This window comes from Chiloscyllium plagiosum, chromosome 26 (assembly GCF_004010195.1).
Source record: "Chiloscyllium plagiosum isolate BGI_BamShark_2017 chromosome 26, ASM401019v2, whole genome shotgun sequence".
NCBI lineage: Eukaryota > Metazoa > Chordata > Chondrichthyes > Orectolobiformes > Hemiscylliidae > Chiloscyllium > Chiloscyllium plagiosum.
Genome location: NC_057735.1, coordinates 16,314,236 through 16,333,771, shown reverse-complemented (window position 1 = coordinate 16,333,771; position 19,536 = coordinate 16,314,236). Strand labels below are relative to the sequence as shown.

Genomic DNA, 19,536 nt, shown 5'->3' with positions numbered 1-19,536 from the left:
CCTCTCCCACTGCAACTCCCAGGTCATTTCCTCTGCCCTGAAGCTACTCTATTCTACTTTCTCTCCACCCCACCCTCCTCTCATTTATCTCTCCACCCTTCAGCCTCTCTGCCTGTATTCCTGATGAAGGGGGCTTTTGCCCGAAACATCGATTTTGCTGCTTCTCGGATGCTGCCTGAACTGCTGTGCTTTTCCAGCAGCACGCTAATCTAGAATCTGGTTTCCAGCATCTGCAATCATTGTTTTTACCTACTCTATTTACTCCCTGCCAATTTGTCAGTGGCTGAGGTGGCTATTGTGAGATTATCATCTCAGATGTTCTACTTTTCACTTTAGCTCCTAACTGTTCAAACTCTTTCAGCTCTGGCTCTAAGATCCTTTCCAGTCCTAAGCAGTTGTTTTTAACCCTGGAACCAGGCAGGCAACATAGCCCGCCAATATACCATGGTCACAGTTGCAGACATATTATCCTCTATCACTACTGGGTTTCAGTTTCCTCCTCCCACTTGGATGGCTTCCTGTACCATGATGCCTTGGTTAGGTCGTTCATTGTCCCTGCAGTCTCTGCTCTCATCCATAGGTTGCAAAACCCTTACTATTGTTTTACAATTGCAGGGGCCAAGGCTTCTCAAGAGCTGCCCCTAGGGTCTCCATATCTGCCTCCCCCACAATCGCACCCTCCTATTCTTGTTCATTGACCCAGCTTGAGTTACCCTAATATAAGGCATATGACTGCCTCCTGAAGCAAAGTGTCCAGGTAACCTTTTTCCTTCCTAGTGCAAAACAATGTGTGCAGCTCATAAAAACAAATCCTCAACTCAGATCCAAAGTTGCTCGAGCTTATGGATGTAACTTGCTACAGATCACCAGATCGTTCTGTAGATCATCCCAACTGCCACACATTACAAATGCACCACATCAACCAACCTACCATTTCTATGTAATCCATGAAATTATTAATTCGAATCACTAGTATCCCTGGTATTTGCATTTTATTGTCAGTTCCCTTTTTAATGTGCTACAATCAATTTTTTGTCTAACAAGCTATTTATGATAAAGACTGAAGAGCTGAGCACAAACTCTCGACATTTATTTCCCTTTAAAGACCAGGATATTCACTAATCAAGCTGCATTGCTGGGTAAAAATCAACCAAACCTCTCTCTCCTTTCTCCAGTGAACTTCTTGAAACATTTAACTTTCACACTTTATTTTATGTCACACTTAAGTAGTGAGCCACATTGGGTTGGATACTTATACAGGTATATGTTCCACACATGACATGTCAATCTTACTCAGTAAATGAGCATCCAGTTTCAGCTATTTCAGTTAGGCTGCTCTTGCAATATAGCCCTTGAAAATAAGCTTGCTCAAAAACTTCCAACTGCAGAATTAAACAATTTGATTTCACTTTAAGCAAATTACAAATTGCAATCTAAATTAAGTTTGCATAAATTGAAGATTTGGACACTTCCTTACTCAGCAAATGCACATACTCACTCCAAGTGTAAAAATGAGAGTGGGTTTAATGTTAACAATCAAACCAGGAAATCTAAGCACCTTTTCAGCAACATGATTCAAATGTTATTACAAAGAACAAAGAACAAAGAAAATTTACAGCCCAGGAACAGGCCCTTCGGCCCTCCAAGCCTGAGCTGATCCAAATCTACTGTCTAAACCTGTTGCCCAATTCCTAAGCATCTGTATCCCTCTGTTCCCCACCTACTCATGTATTCGTTCAGATGCATCTTAAGTGAATCTAACGTGCCTGCCTCTACTACCTCTGGCAACGTGTTCCAGACGCCTACCACCCTTTGTGTAAAGTACTTGCCACGTGTATCCCCCTTAAACTGTTCACCTCTCACCTTGAAAGCGTGACCTCTTGTTATTGAATCCCTCACCCTGGGAAAAAGCTTGTCTCTATCTACCCTGTCTATACTCTTCATGATTTTGTAGACCTCAATCAGGTCCCCCCTCAATCTCCTTTTTTCTAATGAAAACAAACCTAACCTACTCAACCTCTCTTAATAGCTAGCACCTTCCATACCAGGCAACATCCTCATAAACCTCTGCAACCTCTCCAAAGCGTCCACATCCTTTTGGTAATGTGGCGATCAGAACTGTACACAGTATTCTAAACGTGGCCGAACCAATCTCTTGTACAATGTTAACAAGACCTGCCAGCTCTTATACTCAATACCCAATCTAATGAAGGCAAACATACCATATGCCTACTTGACCACTCTGTCCACCTGTGCAGCAACCTTCAGGGTACAACGGACCGGCACTCCTAGATCTCTCTGCTCATCAACTTTTCCCAAGGCCCTTCTGTTCACTGTATAATTGGTTCTAGAATAAGACTTCCCAAAATGCATGCCCTCACATTTGGCTGGATTGAACTCCATCTGCCACTTCTCTGCCCAACTCTCCAGTCAATCTATATTCTCCTGTATTCTTTGACAGTCCCTTATGCTTTCTGCTGCTCCACCAATCTTCATGTCATCTGCAAACTTACTGAGCATACCAACAGTGCCCTTTTCCAAACAGCAGTGGCCCTAGCACTGATCCCTGTGGAACACCACTGGTCACCTTTCTCCATTTCAAGCAATTCCCTTCAACTACTACTCTCTGTCTCCAGTTGTTCAATCAGTTCTTTATCCACCTAGCTAGAACACCCTGCACACCATGTGACTTCACTTTCTATATTAGTTTACCATGGAAAACCTTATCAAATGCCTTACTAAAGTCCATGTATATGACATCTATAGCCCTTCCTTCATCCATCAACTTGGCCACTTCCTCAAAGAACTCAATTAAGTTGGTGAGGCATGATCTCACCCACACAAAACCATGTTGCCTATCACTGATAAACCCATTCTTTTCTAAATATAAATAGATCCTATCCCACAGTACCTTCTCCAGTAACTTTCCCACCACTGACGTCAGGCTCACTGGTCTGTAGTTACCCAGAATATACCTACTACCCTTCTTGTACAGGGGGACAACATGAGCAACCTTTCAGTCCTCCAGCACCTCACCTGTACTTAAGGATGTCACAAAGGTATCTGTCAGCTATTTCCTAGCTATTTCCTCTCTTGCCTCCTTCAGTAACCTTGGATAGATCGCATCTGGTCCTGGGGATTTGTCCTCCTTAATAATGTCTCGCCTACCCAACATATCTTCCCTACTTATGTCAACGTGATCCAGACTAATCAAACTTCTATCTCTAATCTCAACATGCATCATGTCCCTCTCCTCAGTAAACACTGATGCAAAGTAATCATTCAGAGTTTCACCCATTCTCTCAGGTTCGACACACAGCCTTCCTTCCTTATTATTTAGTGGACCCATCCTTTCTGTAATTACCTGCCTACTTCTTATATAAGAATAAGAGGCTTTGGGATTCTCCTCAATTCTGCCCGCTAAAACTAATTCATGACCCCTTTTAGCCTGCTTGATTCCTTGTTTAAAACTGGTTCTACTCTTATAATATTCTCCCAGGGCCTGTCTGTTCTTAGCTGCCTGGACCTAATGCACATTTCCCTTTTCCTCTTGGTTAGTCATACGACTTCTCCTGTCATCCACGGTTCATGAATTTTGCCTTTCCTATCCTTTGCCTTCAATGGAACATACCTATCCTGCTCTTTTTTTAACCTATCTTTGAAAGCCTCCCAGATATTAAATGTGGACTTCCCGTCAAATAGCTGTGTCTAATCCACATTTCCCAGCTCCTGCCTAATTTTGATATAATTGGCATTGGCCCAGCTTAGTACTCTTCCCTCAAGACCACTCTCATCTTTGTCTACGAGTATTCAAAAACTTACAGAATTGTGGTCACTGTTTCCAAAGAGATTCCCCACCGCAACTTCTACCACCTGGCCTGGCTCATTCCCCAACACCAGGTCCAATATGGCCCCTTCCCTCGCTAGACTATTGACGTACTGCTCTAGAAAACTCTCCTGGATGCTTCTTACAAATTCTACCCCATTCAGACCTCTGACGCTAAGTGTACCCCAGTCAATGTTGGAAAAATTAAAATCTCCCATCACCACTACTATATTGCCTCTACATCTTTCCATAATCTTAGCCAGAATAGAAGTTAATGCTATTTGATGATAAAGATAACCCATTCAGTTTATATGGAGCTTTAAGCTGCAGGCAACTGGATTAGTGATGGAAGCAGATTAGAAGGATGATGCGCCATATTTAATTAAACCCTTAATCTAAAGCCAAGAGAGGAGGGGAAGGAGGAGCTCCAGTTCACAACTCTGCTCTTAACCAGTGTGAACTTATGAGATGCGATCTACAATATGTAGCACCTTGAAAGTTTTGAGAAAAAGACTGAATGAAATAATGAGTGCTCATGCACCGGCTTCCTCCAGCTGCTATGTGCAGAAGTATTGGAAATACTTTTGTGAATATTTTCTTCTTTACTATTTCCAGAAAAAGAACCATAAATACATTATTTTATGTTTAGGATTTCATTGGAGTTATCAAACAAAAATAATCCTTGCAATTTATCTTCAACTCCTTCGTGAACTGGCCAGAACATATTGTGAGTCTAGAGTCTCAGATAGACTAAATTGAATCAAGTTAGATTTCTTTCATTAAAGGACATTTGTGAACCAATTGAGTTATTTTCCAAAAGCCTGTTAGATTTATGGACACTCTTTCCAGTTTATTTAAAAATTCTGATTTATTTAAATAATTAAAGTTAAATTCCTGCAATTTATTCGATTTGAATTACCATCTTGGGACTATTAGTTTTTCTGGTGTGTTACTCCAATGGTATAAGCTCCATGCTATCATATCACAAATCTCAATTGGTCTCAGATTTATGTTTTATTTTGCAGACAAATAGTTTGATTGACAACTTAGAAAGGAAACCGGAGAGTAAAATGGGGTACACTCTAGGGGCAAGAACGTCAGTTCGATTTCTGCCAAAGGTAGGCTATGAATTTGCAATAAGAATTAATTTAAAAAATTCATATATGTATTTCGATAGTTTAATTTGAATAATCTGACAGCAAAATTTTATAAAGGTGGAAGACTGGCTGCCTAAGAGGGTGAGAATATTCAATCCTGAAATTCAACTAAGGAAACCTGGAAACTGCTGCTGCTTATGATAAAAGAGTATTGTTTTAAAAGATTGTCATGTTTTATGTGGTTAGCCATGATCTGTGTCTATAATCAGACACTCCAGATGACTCAGTGTCTGTTTCAGAATGGATGGAAGGCAAAGACTTCAGACCAGTGCTCAATGTAATCAATGTACAACACCATTATTTTGTATCTTTTCTCAGCTTTAACTTCTTCTGGTCTCTTTCTGGACTGAGGAGGAATGCAGGTGTCATAGTGCCATTCCATTCTGCTGTCAAAGCTGATGCTGGGAAGTAAAGGCATGTGTGTTTAATGTGGCTTTGCCACTGATTGTTTCCTTTGTCTCAAGTCAGACCTTTAAGAGATTAGAATGTTGCTGCAGTTGAATTGCAAGACCTACGTTCTGGTCATTTAGTAGCATGTGTACACCCACTTCAATGTCATGATTCTCTTACATCTCTAGGGTTACTTCTTTGCTGGAGGTAGTCTTTGCCTAGTCATTTAATTGAACTGACTGGGTCCAGGAAAAGGTGATAGAGATGGTGCCAATCACTGAGTCTCTTGCCTTAATGGGACCTGTGCTCGGAAAACTGCTGCCCCCTTTCTCAAGTGATGACCTGTCAGAGGAAGGCGGTCGTCATTCATGAGAGATGGATTGTTACGAGCTGCTCCTTCAAATACAGGCTGTTTCTCATCAGCGATTGCTTAAATGAGTCTGTGAATGGCCAAATTGCATGCAATTGTCTGACAAAGCCATGTTTGTAAAGTGTATCGTACTGATTCCTGAGTTTTCAATATGATTTTTAAATAGAGGCATGGAGTGCAAAAGCAAATAATTAGTAGTGAATCCTCATAAAAGAATTCAACAACACTGTGATTACAGTTTCCAATTCAGGGCATTAGAAGAATGTGAAGGTTTAGTAGAGGGTTCAGAAGAGATTTAGTAGAATAGCTCCAGGGATAAGGGTTCACTGAGAATCTGGTCTTGTTCTTCTTAGAGCCAAGAAGCCTAAGGGGATTTTATGGAGATTATGAAGGGTGTAGCTAGAATAAAAAGCAACTGTTTCTACTGACTAAAGGATTGACAATCAAGTATCTTAGAATTATTGTAATTTAGGTCAAAGGTTATACAAGGAAATGTGCTTAGAAGTTGTAGCACACTCTTTCCCTGATATTGTGATGGATAGAGATTCAAATGAGAGTTGAAAATGTAATTAGTTAGTTGTTGGTGATAGATGAATAGAGAAAGAAAACATGAGGATGGGCAGGGTGATAATGGTAGGACTGATTGGATATATCTTGGAAAGTATTGGCACATGCGCGATGGTGTCCATGTGCTGCAGGACTATAGGTTCAGACTGCATCGTGAATGTGTTTGATAAGAAGCTATTGAGGGTTTAAAAGGTGATGCCAGGAAGTCGGAGGAATGTAAACAAGGTTCCTGGAAACAAACGAAGGCCAAGGTGCACAATTTCTCTCTCCAGGCTCTCTGAATTGACTCCGTATATGTTGCTCATACATTTACATTGATACTTAATTTAAACTGCCAGTTGAAATGTTTGATCACTGCACAGCAAAACTTTTTTAAAATGAGAGAAAACACACAATACATTGATCTGACCAATGTGCTTTCTGATGTATTCTTGTAGCTTCCTAACTCTTTGTCTGAAGAATTTATACATGACACATTACCTTTATTTTTGTTGTTATTTCGTCATCGTTTTATCTCAGTTACCATTTCCTCTGTATCACCTTTTTGGTTTCTCTCTTGGCAGTTGTTTCATTCTCATTACCTTCATTTTGTCTTTCCCTATCTTCTTGCTTTTTGCGTCTGTTTTTCATTTGTCTCTACTGCTGTTTTGTGAATTGTATCTTCTTTTTTTAACCTACTCTCAACAGCTGACTATATCACCTGGTCCTGCAGTATATCAGAGAAGATTGGGAAGGGACCGAACTTTCAAGCCTTCCAGTGCACCATTTGGTTCTTCAACTCCAAGAAGCAGAGAGAGTTCATTGAATAAATTGGTGGTTCCTGGGTATGTAAAGCTATTAAAAGATAGAATGATTCTTAACTCTAACTGATCTCGTCATTTACAGAAAGTATGAAGTTTTCAGCTAGAATTGTTTTCTTTGTGGCTTTAGTAAAATTAGGAGTCAACAATAATGAACTAGATCCATGTCCACTATACATCATATTCACAGTAGTGTAATAAAATGATTACAGACACTAGTTTCTAATAATGACTTCCATTACCTGAAAAAGGTTGCCTTTGGAGAGATTGTTTTTGTCTGTACGTCACTGTATCAGTGCCATACTTGAATTCATTTAGGGTTCATATAAACATACAAAATATAAGCAGAAGTAGACCATTGGGCATCTTGAACTGCTCCATTATTAAATAAGATCATTGCAGATCTATTTCTTTGTGGCACATGGACATCGTTGGCTAGCTAGAATTTATTGCCCATCTCTAGTTGCCTTGAGAAAGTAGTGATGAGCTGCTTTCTTGAACCACAGCACTCTGTGTGCTGTAGGTAGATCACAGAGATTTTGACCCAGGGACAGTGAAGGAATGGCGATATATTTCCAAGTCAGGATGGTGAGTGGCTTGGCTGGGAACTTGGAGCTAGTGGTATTCCCATGTATCTGCTGCCCTTGTCCTCCTTGATGGAGAGTATAGTGGGTTTGGAAGGTGCTTAAGATCTTTTTGTTTTTTTGAATTCCATTTTCCCATCTAGCCCTAATAACCCTTGATTTCCCCTGTCTAGCAAGCATTTGTCCACCAAATCCTTTGTTAAATATTTCCTAAAAATTGATGTATTTAGTTGACTTGTAGGTAAAAGTTCATGGATGGATAATATGAGACACTGAGGGCTCAACATTTTGTACGAAAACAAACTGAGCAAGATAATTCATGTAGATTTTTTAAACAAATACTCTTATTTTGGATGAATTGCTTTGTTTAAAATCCAGCTTTACCACAATGCATTGCATGTGCACTGAACCTACTTTCGATATTGCAGTCACAAATAATAAAGTTACATTATTTTTTTAAAATGGTATTGGAGTTATCTGTATATCCAGGACTAATATGTGAATTTTGTGAATTTGTAGCCCTGGTACATATCACCCTAATGAACAAAGGAACCAGCATGTAACATGGCCGATGAAATTTGGTGCTCCAGACTGGAATTTGGTTCCTGCTCCAAAAAAGCGAACATTGAGAATTGAGGTATGACTAAAATAGTGTTAGAAATGTCCTCTGAGCCTAATCAGCTAAACATGGACAAGAATTGCAAGGACTGGAGGGATATATTGCAAGATATGGAGGGATATTATGCAAGGGATATGAACCAAGGGTAGATAGAAAAGATTTAGTTTAATTTGGAGCCATGTTTGGCAAAAGGGCCTGTTCCTGCACTGTATTAGTTTTTTATGTTCTATGAATTAAGGCAACATTTTGCAGGTACAGTCATAGATTCATACAACATAGGAACAGACCCTTTGGTCCAACTCACCTGCGTCTAGTAGACATCCCAATCTGACCTTGTCCCATTTGCCAGCATTTGGCCCTATATCCCTCTAAATATTTCCCATTGTACCAGCCTCCACCACTTCCATAAGCATTCCATAAATGCATCACCCCCTGTGTGAAAAAGTTACCCCTCAGATCCTTTGACTGGAAATCTGAAACAAATGCAGAGAATGCTGAAGACACTCCGCCAGTCTGGCAGCACCATGTGGAGAAAGAAACAGGGTTAATGTTTCTGGTATGCCTGGCATAGATAGATGTATAAAACTATGAGAGGCATTGATAGGTAGGTAGGAAGGATAAAGTCATAGAGCTGTACAGCACGGAAACAAACTCTTCGTCCAACTCGTCCATGCTGACCAGATATCCCAACCTAACCTTGTCCCATTTGCCAGCACTTGACCTATATACCTCTAATCCCTTCCTATTCATATACCCATCCAGATGCCTTTTTAATGTTGTAATTGTACCAACCTCCACCACTTCCTCTGGCAGCTCATTCCATATACATATCATCCTCTGCGTGAAAAGGTTGCCCCTTAGGTCTCTTTTTTCTTTCCCCTGTCACTCTAAACCTATACCCTCTAGTTCTGGACTCCCCCACTCCAGGGAAAAGACTTTGTCCATGCCCCTCATGACTTTATAAACCTCTATAAGGTCACGCCTCAGCCTCCCATGCTCTAGGGAAAACAGCCCCAGCCTATTCAGCCTTTCCCTTTAGCTCAAATCCTACAACCCTGGCAACATCCTTGTAAATCTTTTCTGAACCTTTCAAGTTTCACAACATCCTTCCAATAGGAAGGAGACCAGAATTGCACACAATGTTCCAAAAGTGGCCTAACCAATGTCCTGTACAGCCGCATCATGACCTCCCAACTCCTGTACTCAATACTGTGACCAATAAAGGAAAGCATACCAAACGCCTTCTTCACTATCCTATCTATCTGTGACTCTACTACTCATGGAGCTATGAACCTGCCCTCTGAGGGGATCTTTTCTCCTTTGTGGAGGAATCAATGACCAAGGACCATAGATTTATGGTAAGGGGCAGGAAATTTACAGGACATAGAACATAGAACAGTACAGCACAGAACAGGCCCTTCAGTCGACAATGTTGTGCCGACCATTGATCCTTATGTAAGGTAAACCTAATGTACGAACCCTCAAATTTCTGTGACCATATGCATGTCCAACAGTCTCTTAAATATCCCCAATGACCTTGCTTCCATGCGAGGATTTTTTTTTTCACTCAGAAGGTAGTGGGAACCTGAAACACATTTTCCGTAAGATTGGTAAAGGCAGAAATCCTCATAACATTTAAGAACTAATTAGATGTGCACTTGTAATGCCAAGGCATATACGGTAAATGATGGAAGATGGGATTAGAATTGTTGCATGGTTGTTTCTTGACTGTCATTTACTCAATGGGCTGAAGGGCCTTTCTCTGTGCTGCAGATCTCTATGACTCGTCTTCAGAACTTCCGTCTAAATAAGAATTATACCAGACTGAAAACATCAGCTGTTTCTCGTTTCCAGTGTTTTGTATTTATCCTGCCAAGAACTAAGTGGTTTAAAATATTACAGAAGAGATTTCTAATCATTCTGATATTAAACACTTGTAATATTTGACCTAAGAGTTAAATCATGTGGCTCTTGAGATAACATGCAAGCCTTTCTGATTTCACGAATGATGCCTTACCAAAATACAACTGAGGTCATGCAAACCTAGGAACTCAAGTTTGATTATACTGACTTTGTATTAGGCTGGTTAACTCTGCTGAAATGGCACTGCGGCGGGCTTCAGCATGCCTGGTCAAGAGAAGGGAAATCCAGCTGGGGTTTCCTTTCTTGATCACTGTTCAGCTGTAAGTTTGAAATTTGTGTGCAAGGTTGCCAGTTGAGGATTAAACTCAGCCGTTACATGCCATAATCTGGTAACTTGATAATGCTTACTATCCATAAATTTTCACAAGAATGGCCATTTGAGTGAGGTACCAGCATACATCTAATACCTATAGAAAATATCAGCATGATTCAGAACCTTCAGAAGCAGTAAAAGAAAATAATACATTTTATTTTAAAAAATCAATTTAAAAAATTGTTTTATTTTTAGCTTGCCAGTGACAAAGAATTCCGGAAACACAGGAACAGAGTGGCATATTTCAGCTTGTACTTCTCATAATGAAATATAATTCTAATCTCTGAATGCCAGTCGTCACTATGTCAAAACATGATGTTTCAAGCATACAAATATTGATTTAAAGAGGGGGTAATTCATATAAATGTGTGATTTTTGCTGTTTTTAACATTTTATTCTGTAATTATTTGCCTGTGTCATGAATCTCATTAAACATATTCAATTTTCTGAATAAATTAGTTTCTACATGTCAGTGTTAAAATGTATTTTGTTCGCACTGTTGAAGAATGAAATGTCTCAAAGCACAGTAAGATAGGTTGACATTACAATGAGGAGAAAGTGAGGTCTGCAAATGCTGGAGATCAGAGCTGAAAATGTGTTGCTGGAGAAGCGCAGCAGGTCAGGCAGCATCCAGGGAACAGGAGAATCGATGTTTCGGGCATAAGCCCTTCTTCAGGAATCATTCCTGAAGAAGGGCTTATGCCCGAAATGTCGATTCTCCTGTTCCCTGGATGCTGCCTGACCTGCTGCGCTTCTCCAGCAACACATTTTCAGGTCTGACATTACAATGAATTGGCCACACCTGAAATGTCACTTTGACTGTACACGTTTTTCTGTACAGTCAGGTCGTGAGTTGTAACCCTAATGCAGGATGTCAGCATAATTCAAAGATGACATTCCAGATAGAGGGGGTGCTTCATTACCAGTCTTTTGAAAGTGATGTCAGATCAATTAAGATAAATGTGTAAGATATCATACCTCTTAAAAAGAACCCAAAGTATTGCAGATGCTGGAAATATGAAACAAGAACAGAAATTACTGGAAAATTGTCGCAGATCTGGCAGCATCTGAAAAGAAAGTACAGCTACAATTCAAGTCTGTTGACTCTTCATCAGAACTGTTAACAGTGAAGAAAAAGTGGCATTTGTGCTGAAGTTGAAATTTTTGGTGGTGAGGATGGGACAAAGATGAGTGGATAGGTAGAGATGGAGCCCAGACAGAAATATAAAAGGGATAGGTAAACAAAGAGATTTTGGATATCAGGCCAGGACAGAAGAAAAACTGAATAAGTAATATGAGCTAAGAGTAGGAGAAGATGGGTGAGCTGTACTGAGTGTAACCATATCATGTGATAATGGATTTAGGAGTATGTGAGAATGGGTGGCTGTTGCCAAGCATGTCATTTCCCTTTGGGGGAATACTGCAACAACTCAACATCAACTTCAAAAACTTTGCAGCCTGATTCCATCTTTTCATGTTTTTAGAATTCCACACCTGCTCTTGCCATGACATGGATTGATTTTAGCAGTTGTAGTTTTTCTTCTACCCTGACTACCTATCCCCTAATTTCCTTGTTTACTCACCAATCTCCCTTTCTCTCACTCTGGGCTCCATCTCCTCTGATCCACTCACCTCTCCCTTTGGAAACCTCCGTCACTCCTCAAATGTGACTTCAGCATAAATACCATTTTATCCTAGCTGTTAACGGTTCTGATGAAGAGTCACTGAAACGTTGACTCTGCTTTTCTTCCCACAGATGCTTCCAGACCTGTTGAGTTTCTCCAGCAATTTGTTTTTGTTTCAGATCACAATGCTTTTAGGAAAGAATTTCAAGGTTGATAACGTAGTGACAATATTTTTTCCAAATCAGGATGATCTATGGTTTAGAGGGAAATTGCACTTTGACAGCACCTTCTAAACCCATGACTTTCACCACCTAGGAGGACAAAGGCAGTAGATGCATGCATACACGAGAAAGGAATTGCTGATACTTCAAATATATTTATTGTATTTATTCCTAAAATATTTCAAAGCCAATCATTTTCATGGTTCTTTTCAATGGATATATATGAAATGCCTCTGAATAAGCTACCCATACATCAAGGGGAGAAAAATAGCTTCACTTGCATGACATTCTAGTCTTCTCCTGAAGCCATTTTTTTTTACAAAAATGTGTCCTGTTATATGATAAAAGTGCATAGAATTATTACTCCTGTACCATTGATCTCTTCTCTTTAATGTACAGACACATTTTTCTTCATATTGTCATTAGAAAAAAGACTGAATGTTATGATCAAATTGCACAAGCCAGTTGTGGGGTAGAAATACAAGTTGCAGAAAGTTTTGAACAAGCACTTGAAAGATTTGTCTTTTGCTTTATTGTTAAAGAAAATTGGAATAGGTTGATGGCTTGTGCTTTGTGACTCAACCAAGCAGAAATGAAAGGATCCGTTAAAAAGTTCTAGCGTAGATTATTGTAGTATAATAAAGTCTAATGTGGTTTTCCACTTTGGTAGCAAAAACAGAAAGATAGATTATCTGAATGGTGATAGAATCGGAAAGGGCTATGTGCTATGAGACATGTACAACAGTCATTAAAATTAAGCATGAAGGTGCAACAGACAGTGAGAAAGGCAAATGATATGTTGGCTTTCATAGTAAGAAGATTTGAATAGAGGAGCACAGATTTCTTGCTGTAATTGTACAAGTTTTTGGTGAGATCACACCTGGAGTATTGTGTGCAGTTTTGGTCTCTTTCCCTGAAGAAGGATATCTTGGCTATGAAGGGAGTGCAACAAAACGTTTACTAGATGGATTATTGGAATGACAGGAGTAATGTATGAAGACAGATGGATAAATAGGTCTATATTCACTGAAGTTAAGAAGTATGAGGGCTGTCTCATAAAAACTTACAGGATAAACACAGGAAGGATGTTCCCAATGACAAGGGAGTCGAGACTATGTGTCATACTCTAAGAATAAGAGGTATGCCGATCAGGACTGTGATGAGGAAAGATTTCTTCACCCAGAGAGTCGCAACCTAGTGGAATTCTCTGCCACAGAAAACAGTTGAGGTCAAAACATTGATTATTTTCAAGAAATTAGATGTAATTCTTCTTGTAAAAGGGATCAAACAGTAGGGGGAGAAAGTGAGGATAGGATGCAGAATTAGATAATTAGCCATGATTGCACTGAATAGCAGAGCAGACTATTGCTGAATAGTGTCATCCCTTCCATTCTCAATCCTGAGCAGCAAAATAAAAATCATGTTTTATCACTATCATCCCTACTTACAAATCTGACAGTCCAAAAATTCTGATGGTCGCAAATCTTGGTAGGGAATCCATTGTCTTCTATTATTGCTTCAAAAATGATTTTATTTTGTGCAATTGTAATTACACGTACTTCCTTCTGCAACCACCATGTACGCAAATCCATTTTCACCTGTGTTCAAATAAACACTGCACATATGCATTTTTTTAAACATGGGGAAAATGAAACTGATTTAGCCATTGCTTGTGAGAATTAAATTAAAATACATAATTTGTAAGGCACTGTTTTCATTTCTTGAAAAAGCTCATTACAGGTTTTTCTTTTCAGTATGGTGTAATGTTTTAAACTGATACTGAAAGGAAGATGCTTTCATTAAACTGTTTCAATAAAATGTAGTGAACCAGAGCAGAATCATTTGATGTCCTTTATGTAGCTAGATTATAAGAAATGAAAATTATGTACAATGGCTTGTACTTCATTGCCATCACTGTCTTGTTGCACATCATGATGACTGCATAGTTTGCGAACTTAAAACCAATTAATGTTTCGGAGATAGCACACATTCAATCATCCACCTTTTTGTGCATTGTTTTCACAATTGGCTAATCTCAAGGGCAACAGGAAACTGCACAGAGCGTGGGGCTCAAATGCTTTATTGGCAAAAAAAACTATAAGGATTTTCGATTGGAAAGAGGACCTAAGAGAAATGCTTACATTAAGAGATGAAATAGTTGGATCTTTCTGGCCCACTTAATAAATAAGTACACATGGTGATGACACAATAATAAAGCAACTAACATTCACACCATAGAAATGCCAGACAATGACCATCTGCAATATAAGATAATCTAACCATGGCCCCATGACATTCAATGATATCACCATCATGGAAATCCCTGGAGTTACTATGCCAAAAACTGAGCTGGACTCACCACTTAAATACAGTGGCCACAACAGCAAGTCAGAAGCTAGGAATACTCCTAAGAGTAACTGACCTTCTTGACTCCTGAAAGCCTGTCCATCATTTACATGACACAAATCAGGAGTGTGATGAAATACTCCTTACCTTGGTGAGTGCAGCTAGAACAACACTCAAGAAGCTTGATACAGCCTGCTTGATGCACCACATCCACAAATGTTCAATTGCTCCACCATTCATGCTCAGTAGCAGCAGTGTGTACTATCTACAAGATACACTACAGAAATTCACCAAGGCTGCTCAGACAGCAATTTACAAACTCCATCCACTTCCATTTCAAAGGAAAATTACAGCAGATACTTGGAACATCACCATCTGCAAGTTCACCTCCAAGTTACTCACTATGCTATTTGGAAACATTGTCCGTCCTTCAGTGTTGTTGGGTCAAAATCCTGGAATTTCCTCCCCAATAGCATTGTAGATCTACCTATAGCACATGGACTGCAGTGGTTCAAGAAGACAGCTCACCACTGCAATCTCAAGGGCAACAGGAGATGGGCAATAAATGCTAGCACAGCCAGCAATGTCCACATCCCATAAGTGAACAAAATAAAATTGCACAAACCGTCCTTGAATTAATTTATCTTTTTTCATGGATGTGGGAATTTCCCATCAAAATTACCCTCACAAAGGCAGTGGTGTACAACTTCCTTTAATCACTCAGTCCATCTAATGGATGTACACTCTCATGCTTCAGGAAAAGTAAAAATTGAAAGAATGCAACAAAGGTTAATATCATTGATAACAGTACCTGCTAAATGATGCTCAGGCATGGTTACTGTTCCTAAGCTAAATAAGGATATAAGGACCTGTGTATCAACAGTCAAGATTGCTAACTATTTTTATAATGCCTTTTGGTCATAATGCTTCAACTTACGACCCTTTGGAATAGCCTCTGCATCTGAAATATTCCAGAGGACAATGTTCAACATATTTCAAGGGAAGGACAGAATAATATGCAATGTGGATGATATTCTGATACATGGTTCCAGTCACCAGACTTGAATATCATATAGCAGGTGCTGTGAAATTATCTCCCACTGTGCACTTTCAATTTCTGCCTTCACCTTTTCCATTTGAGGAGCAAAATAGTGGTTACAGGGGTTCTAAAACATTGCTGGATGTAGGCCTCCTGCTTAAGAACAGTACAATTTTGCAAGATGATTGCACCTTATAAAGGACCACAATTTCTAAATGAACAATTTAAGAATTTGACAAGGAATGTCAATCACCACCATCTAATGCAAGCATTACCAATTCTTCAGTCAGTTCTGAATCTGAGACCAAGAACAAGAAGCTGTTAAGAAACAACAGCTGAGATATTTCATGGAAATACAAGACAGTATAAGAAGAAACAGGAGATCCTTAGTATCCTAGTGTAGTATGTGATTTAAACATATTGACAAATGAAAGATCGTGAAGCAAGGATTCTTTATTCCACTGGTATCAGTTCATTTTTTTTCTAAACTGAGGAGATGCTAAACCTCCTGGTTATAAAATTTTTTAAAAATTTTCCCTCACACTACCGCCTAACTGCTGTAGTGCTTATATTTTCCCCAGCACCCATGTTGTGTGTGTGTGCAGGTATGAGACACAGTGAAACATAACAGGTGTACAAATCTTTATTAATTTTCCACCACCAGGAAGCAAGGAAACACAAGGGTGGCCAGTGACAAGCAATGCTGTTCTCATCAAAGGGCAATGCTGCGTAATCAAAAAAGTGAAGGGAAGGGTAGGGATTAAATGAAAATAGAGATGGAGAGGGAAATAAAGCACTCCACTCCCTGTGGTGACCACCTGTCCCTGAACAACTTGAGGGAGTTGGTAGATACAGTGTGCGCCTTCTCCAGGGACACCCGGGCTTGGACGTAGCCACGAAAGAAAGGCAGGCAATCGGCCAAAATGAACCCCTCCCCAGCCCGCTGCCTGGACCTGTAGTTTGGCCACATGAAGAGAAATGAAGGTTAAACAAGGAAAACATGGTATTTAAACGGTGTTGAGCTTATGATTTATATCTGGCTAAGGAAATCCTTCATCTATCTGATCCTTCTGCCTATTAGGCCTCCTTCCACAAAGGTACTGTTTTCTCCAGTTTCTTTTCAGAAAGGGAATTCTCAGGTCCACTCATCCAGATGCCCTATTTGTGCCTTTCTCCACCATTAATACCTTCTCCAGATCCTAGCACAAATGCTCCAGATGCCCTCCCTCATCATCACCACCTGCTGCTGGAAGCTCTGTTACATTTGAAAAGAAAAATACAACTATGGACATACTACCCTGACATTGAGGAATGGTAGAAATCCACCAACCACTCTACAAATACCCAAGGAATTCATACTCAAGTGGATAGAAAGTGTAATCAACCATTAACCTCAGAAACAAATTTGAATAAGATGAGAGAGAGTAGTAAAACCCAACATAGGCTAACCCTTTGTCTTTGAGGCTTTTAAGGGAGAGAGGGAAAATGTAAAAAATGGGAAGAAGGAATTGGGAAAGTGAAGCTATTGTTATGTGTTACAGTCTAAGAGCTCATAATGTAATTGTATCAGATACATGATGAAACATAGAATGTTGGGAACATGTTGAAGACACTGCTAAGCTAATGTAGAATTTTAATTGTGTGAACAAAGTCTGTAAGTAAATGGCAATTGTCTAAATGAATATAAACAATACGTAATTTTAAAGACCCATATCAAACAAAATATGAAACATTTTACACAGCCATCCCCAGCGCAATGACGATTTCTAAAAACATGAAAATTAAAAACGTTTTGTCTGCAGTTTTCAGTAAGTTTAAATTTTATTTTTTTTTACACAGGAGAACGTGTAATTTGACATTAAATATAATTTAGATAATCCAAAATTATTTCATCAGGACTCTGTCGAGAAATTATTCAAAAGTTGGCAAAAATTCAAAGTATTAAGTATCAAACATTGAAAGCTCAATTTATTAAAATAAGGATATTTTAGATTAAAATATTTGAACAAGGATTTATCATTTTTAACAACATTGCTTTATGTGAGCATCTTAAGAACGCAATCCAATGAAAACATTTTATGATTCTTGTTGTTGTGAATAATTGATATCTGAATGTATTGACTGATTGTTTCTGCTGATTTCTTGATGTTACATAGGTAGAAAATGCTAATTTTGAGGACTTTGTAAATGTGCTGTCCAATGGTACTGAACATATTTATTTCAATTTGGTAATCAAGCTACCAGTTGAAAACCAATTCAACAAAAAGCACTTTAGAGATGTACCTTCTAGTGACACAGTGTATGAATTTGGTCTGATCTTTCAATAAACACTGTTCTCCTTACCAGAGGACTGTCTTCTTGTTTCCTTGGGTTAGTTACAACATTTTCTCTCTTAAAAGGTATTCTGATTAGCATAGAAGAATCAAATTGCTCTTAGCATAAACAAACAGATTTTTTGGAATACCATTCTATTGCTTTTTTAGGGTGGACACAACAGTTAGAATCTTCATCAAAGACCAGTTCTTCAGGACAGTGTTCATGAAAGCAGAATTTAGGAGGATACACTGGTCAGTGTAGAAACAATCTTCTTTGTTTCAGCATTAATCCCCATCAACGGCAGTTCTTACATTGTCATTATTATTGTCACCATTACCATGAATGCTTTCATAGCTGAAGTGCCTATCTGAATTCCTAGTGGAGTAAGAAAGACAGAATATTATAGAGTCCATGATTTACATGCACAAAATCAGTGGATCTTGCTGGTCTACATTTCAGGTCTTTTACATCAAGTATAAATTCAGCAGCTGGAGACCAGATAGCTGCAATGTGAACATTCAACAATTTAATTCAAAGGAAGAACAGTGCAACATAAAAAGATCGAAAATTAGTGGTCAAGGACAAAATAGTCTGAAAACTTACTGTGACAAAGAATTATGTTTACATTGTAGTGCAAAGTTGCAAAATCATTGCAAGGCAATGGGCCAGATAATTATAACACCTTTGACTATCTGTGATGATATACACATGCTTCTAGGTCCCATCAAATTGAAGAATTGTAAATGTATAGCAAGGGGAGTATGGGGGGGTGCTGATTAATTGACTGGTAATATAACACTTTCATCATCTTGAGGGGATACTGGCTTTTCACTTACCTCATTATAAAGAAACCGAATATGGATTCTACTGAAGCAGCAATATCAAAGAGAGAAAGGAAGGATGAGGGTATTAAGAGGGAGAAAGAAGAGGAATGTACTGCAGGAATGGCATATGGGAGTCTCATGATGGTTGCCAAATTGTCCATGGAACCAGACAGATGCATGCATGCCAGAGCCAGCACTGTACTGACAGTGTTGGTGGACTCCTCCATCCTTTGATCCAGCTTACAGAATGCTTCTGACAAACCTTTCCACTATTCCTGTTTCTGTCTGTGCAGTTGACAAAGTTATTAATGGCCAACGTGGTCTTCTGCCTCGCGCTCAGCAGGTGCTCAATGCCTGGGATGCATTCAAAGTGTCAGAGACCTGGAGTGTTTCTTGCTTAACCAGCTGCAGAGGCATGTCAGTGCTATGCTCTCAAGATTGTGTTCCTAATTTAAACAGAATATCCACTGAGATGAAAGTCTCTGAGGTGGTGGTAGAATTAGGTTAAAGCCTTGCTTGCATACCTCCTGAGGGTGACCGTTATTGACCCCTGCTTGGCAGAAGTTCACTGAGTTCCAGTAATTCCTTCATAAGAGAAAAGATGGAATTAGTTGAC

The 19,536-nt window shown here is 39.2% G+C and overlaps 2 protein-coding genes across 7 annotated transcripts in view; one reads left to right on the top strand and one right to left on the bottom strand.

Annotated features, from left to right (window-relative positions):
• Positions 1 to 10,952, top strand: part of LOC122563137 (protein pitchfork-like) — a 28,945-nt gene extending 17,993 nt beyond the window's left edge. For 2 of the 3 annotated variants that reach the window (XM_043716594.1, XM_043716595.1), the window contains exons 3-6: positions 4,852 to 4,944; positions 6,998 to 7,134; positions 8,214 to 8,331; positions 10,087 to 10,420. In XM_043716594.1, the coding sequence (XP_043572529.1) occupies positions 4,852 to 4,944; positions 6,998 to 7,134; positions 8,214 to 8,331; positions 10,087 to 10,260 (522 nt within the window). In that variant the 3' untranslated portion in view covers positions 10,261 to 10,420. Of the gene's footprint in view, positions 1 to 4,851; positions 4,945 to 6,997; positions 7,135 to 8,213; positions 8,332 to 10,086; positions 10,421 to 10,744 lie in introns of those variants that run through there. The other variant, XM_043716596.1, reaches the window with a different exon arrangement.
• A 6,686-nt stretch (positions 10,953 to 17,638) lies between these two features.
• Positions 17,639 to 19,536, bottom strand: part of LOC122563135 (acidic mammalian chitinase-like) — a 39,916-nt gene continuing 38,018 nt past the window's right edge. For all 4 annotated transcript variants that reach the window (XM_043716592.1, XM_043716591.1, XM_043716587.1 and 1 more), the window contains one exon: positions 17,639 to 18,471. In XM_043716592.1, the coding sequence (XP_043572527.1) occupies positions 18,404 to 18,471 (68 nt within the window). In that variant the 3' untranslated portion in view covers positions 17,639 to 18,403. The remainder of the gene's footprint in view (positions 18,472 to 19,536) is intronic.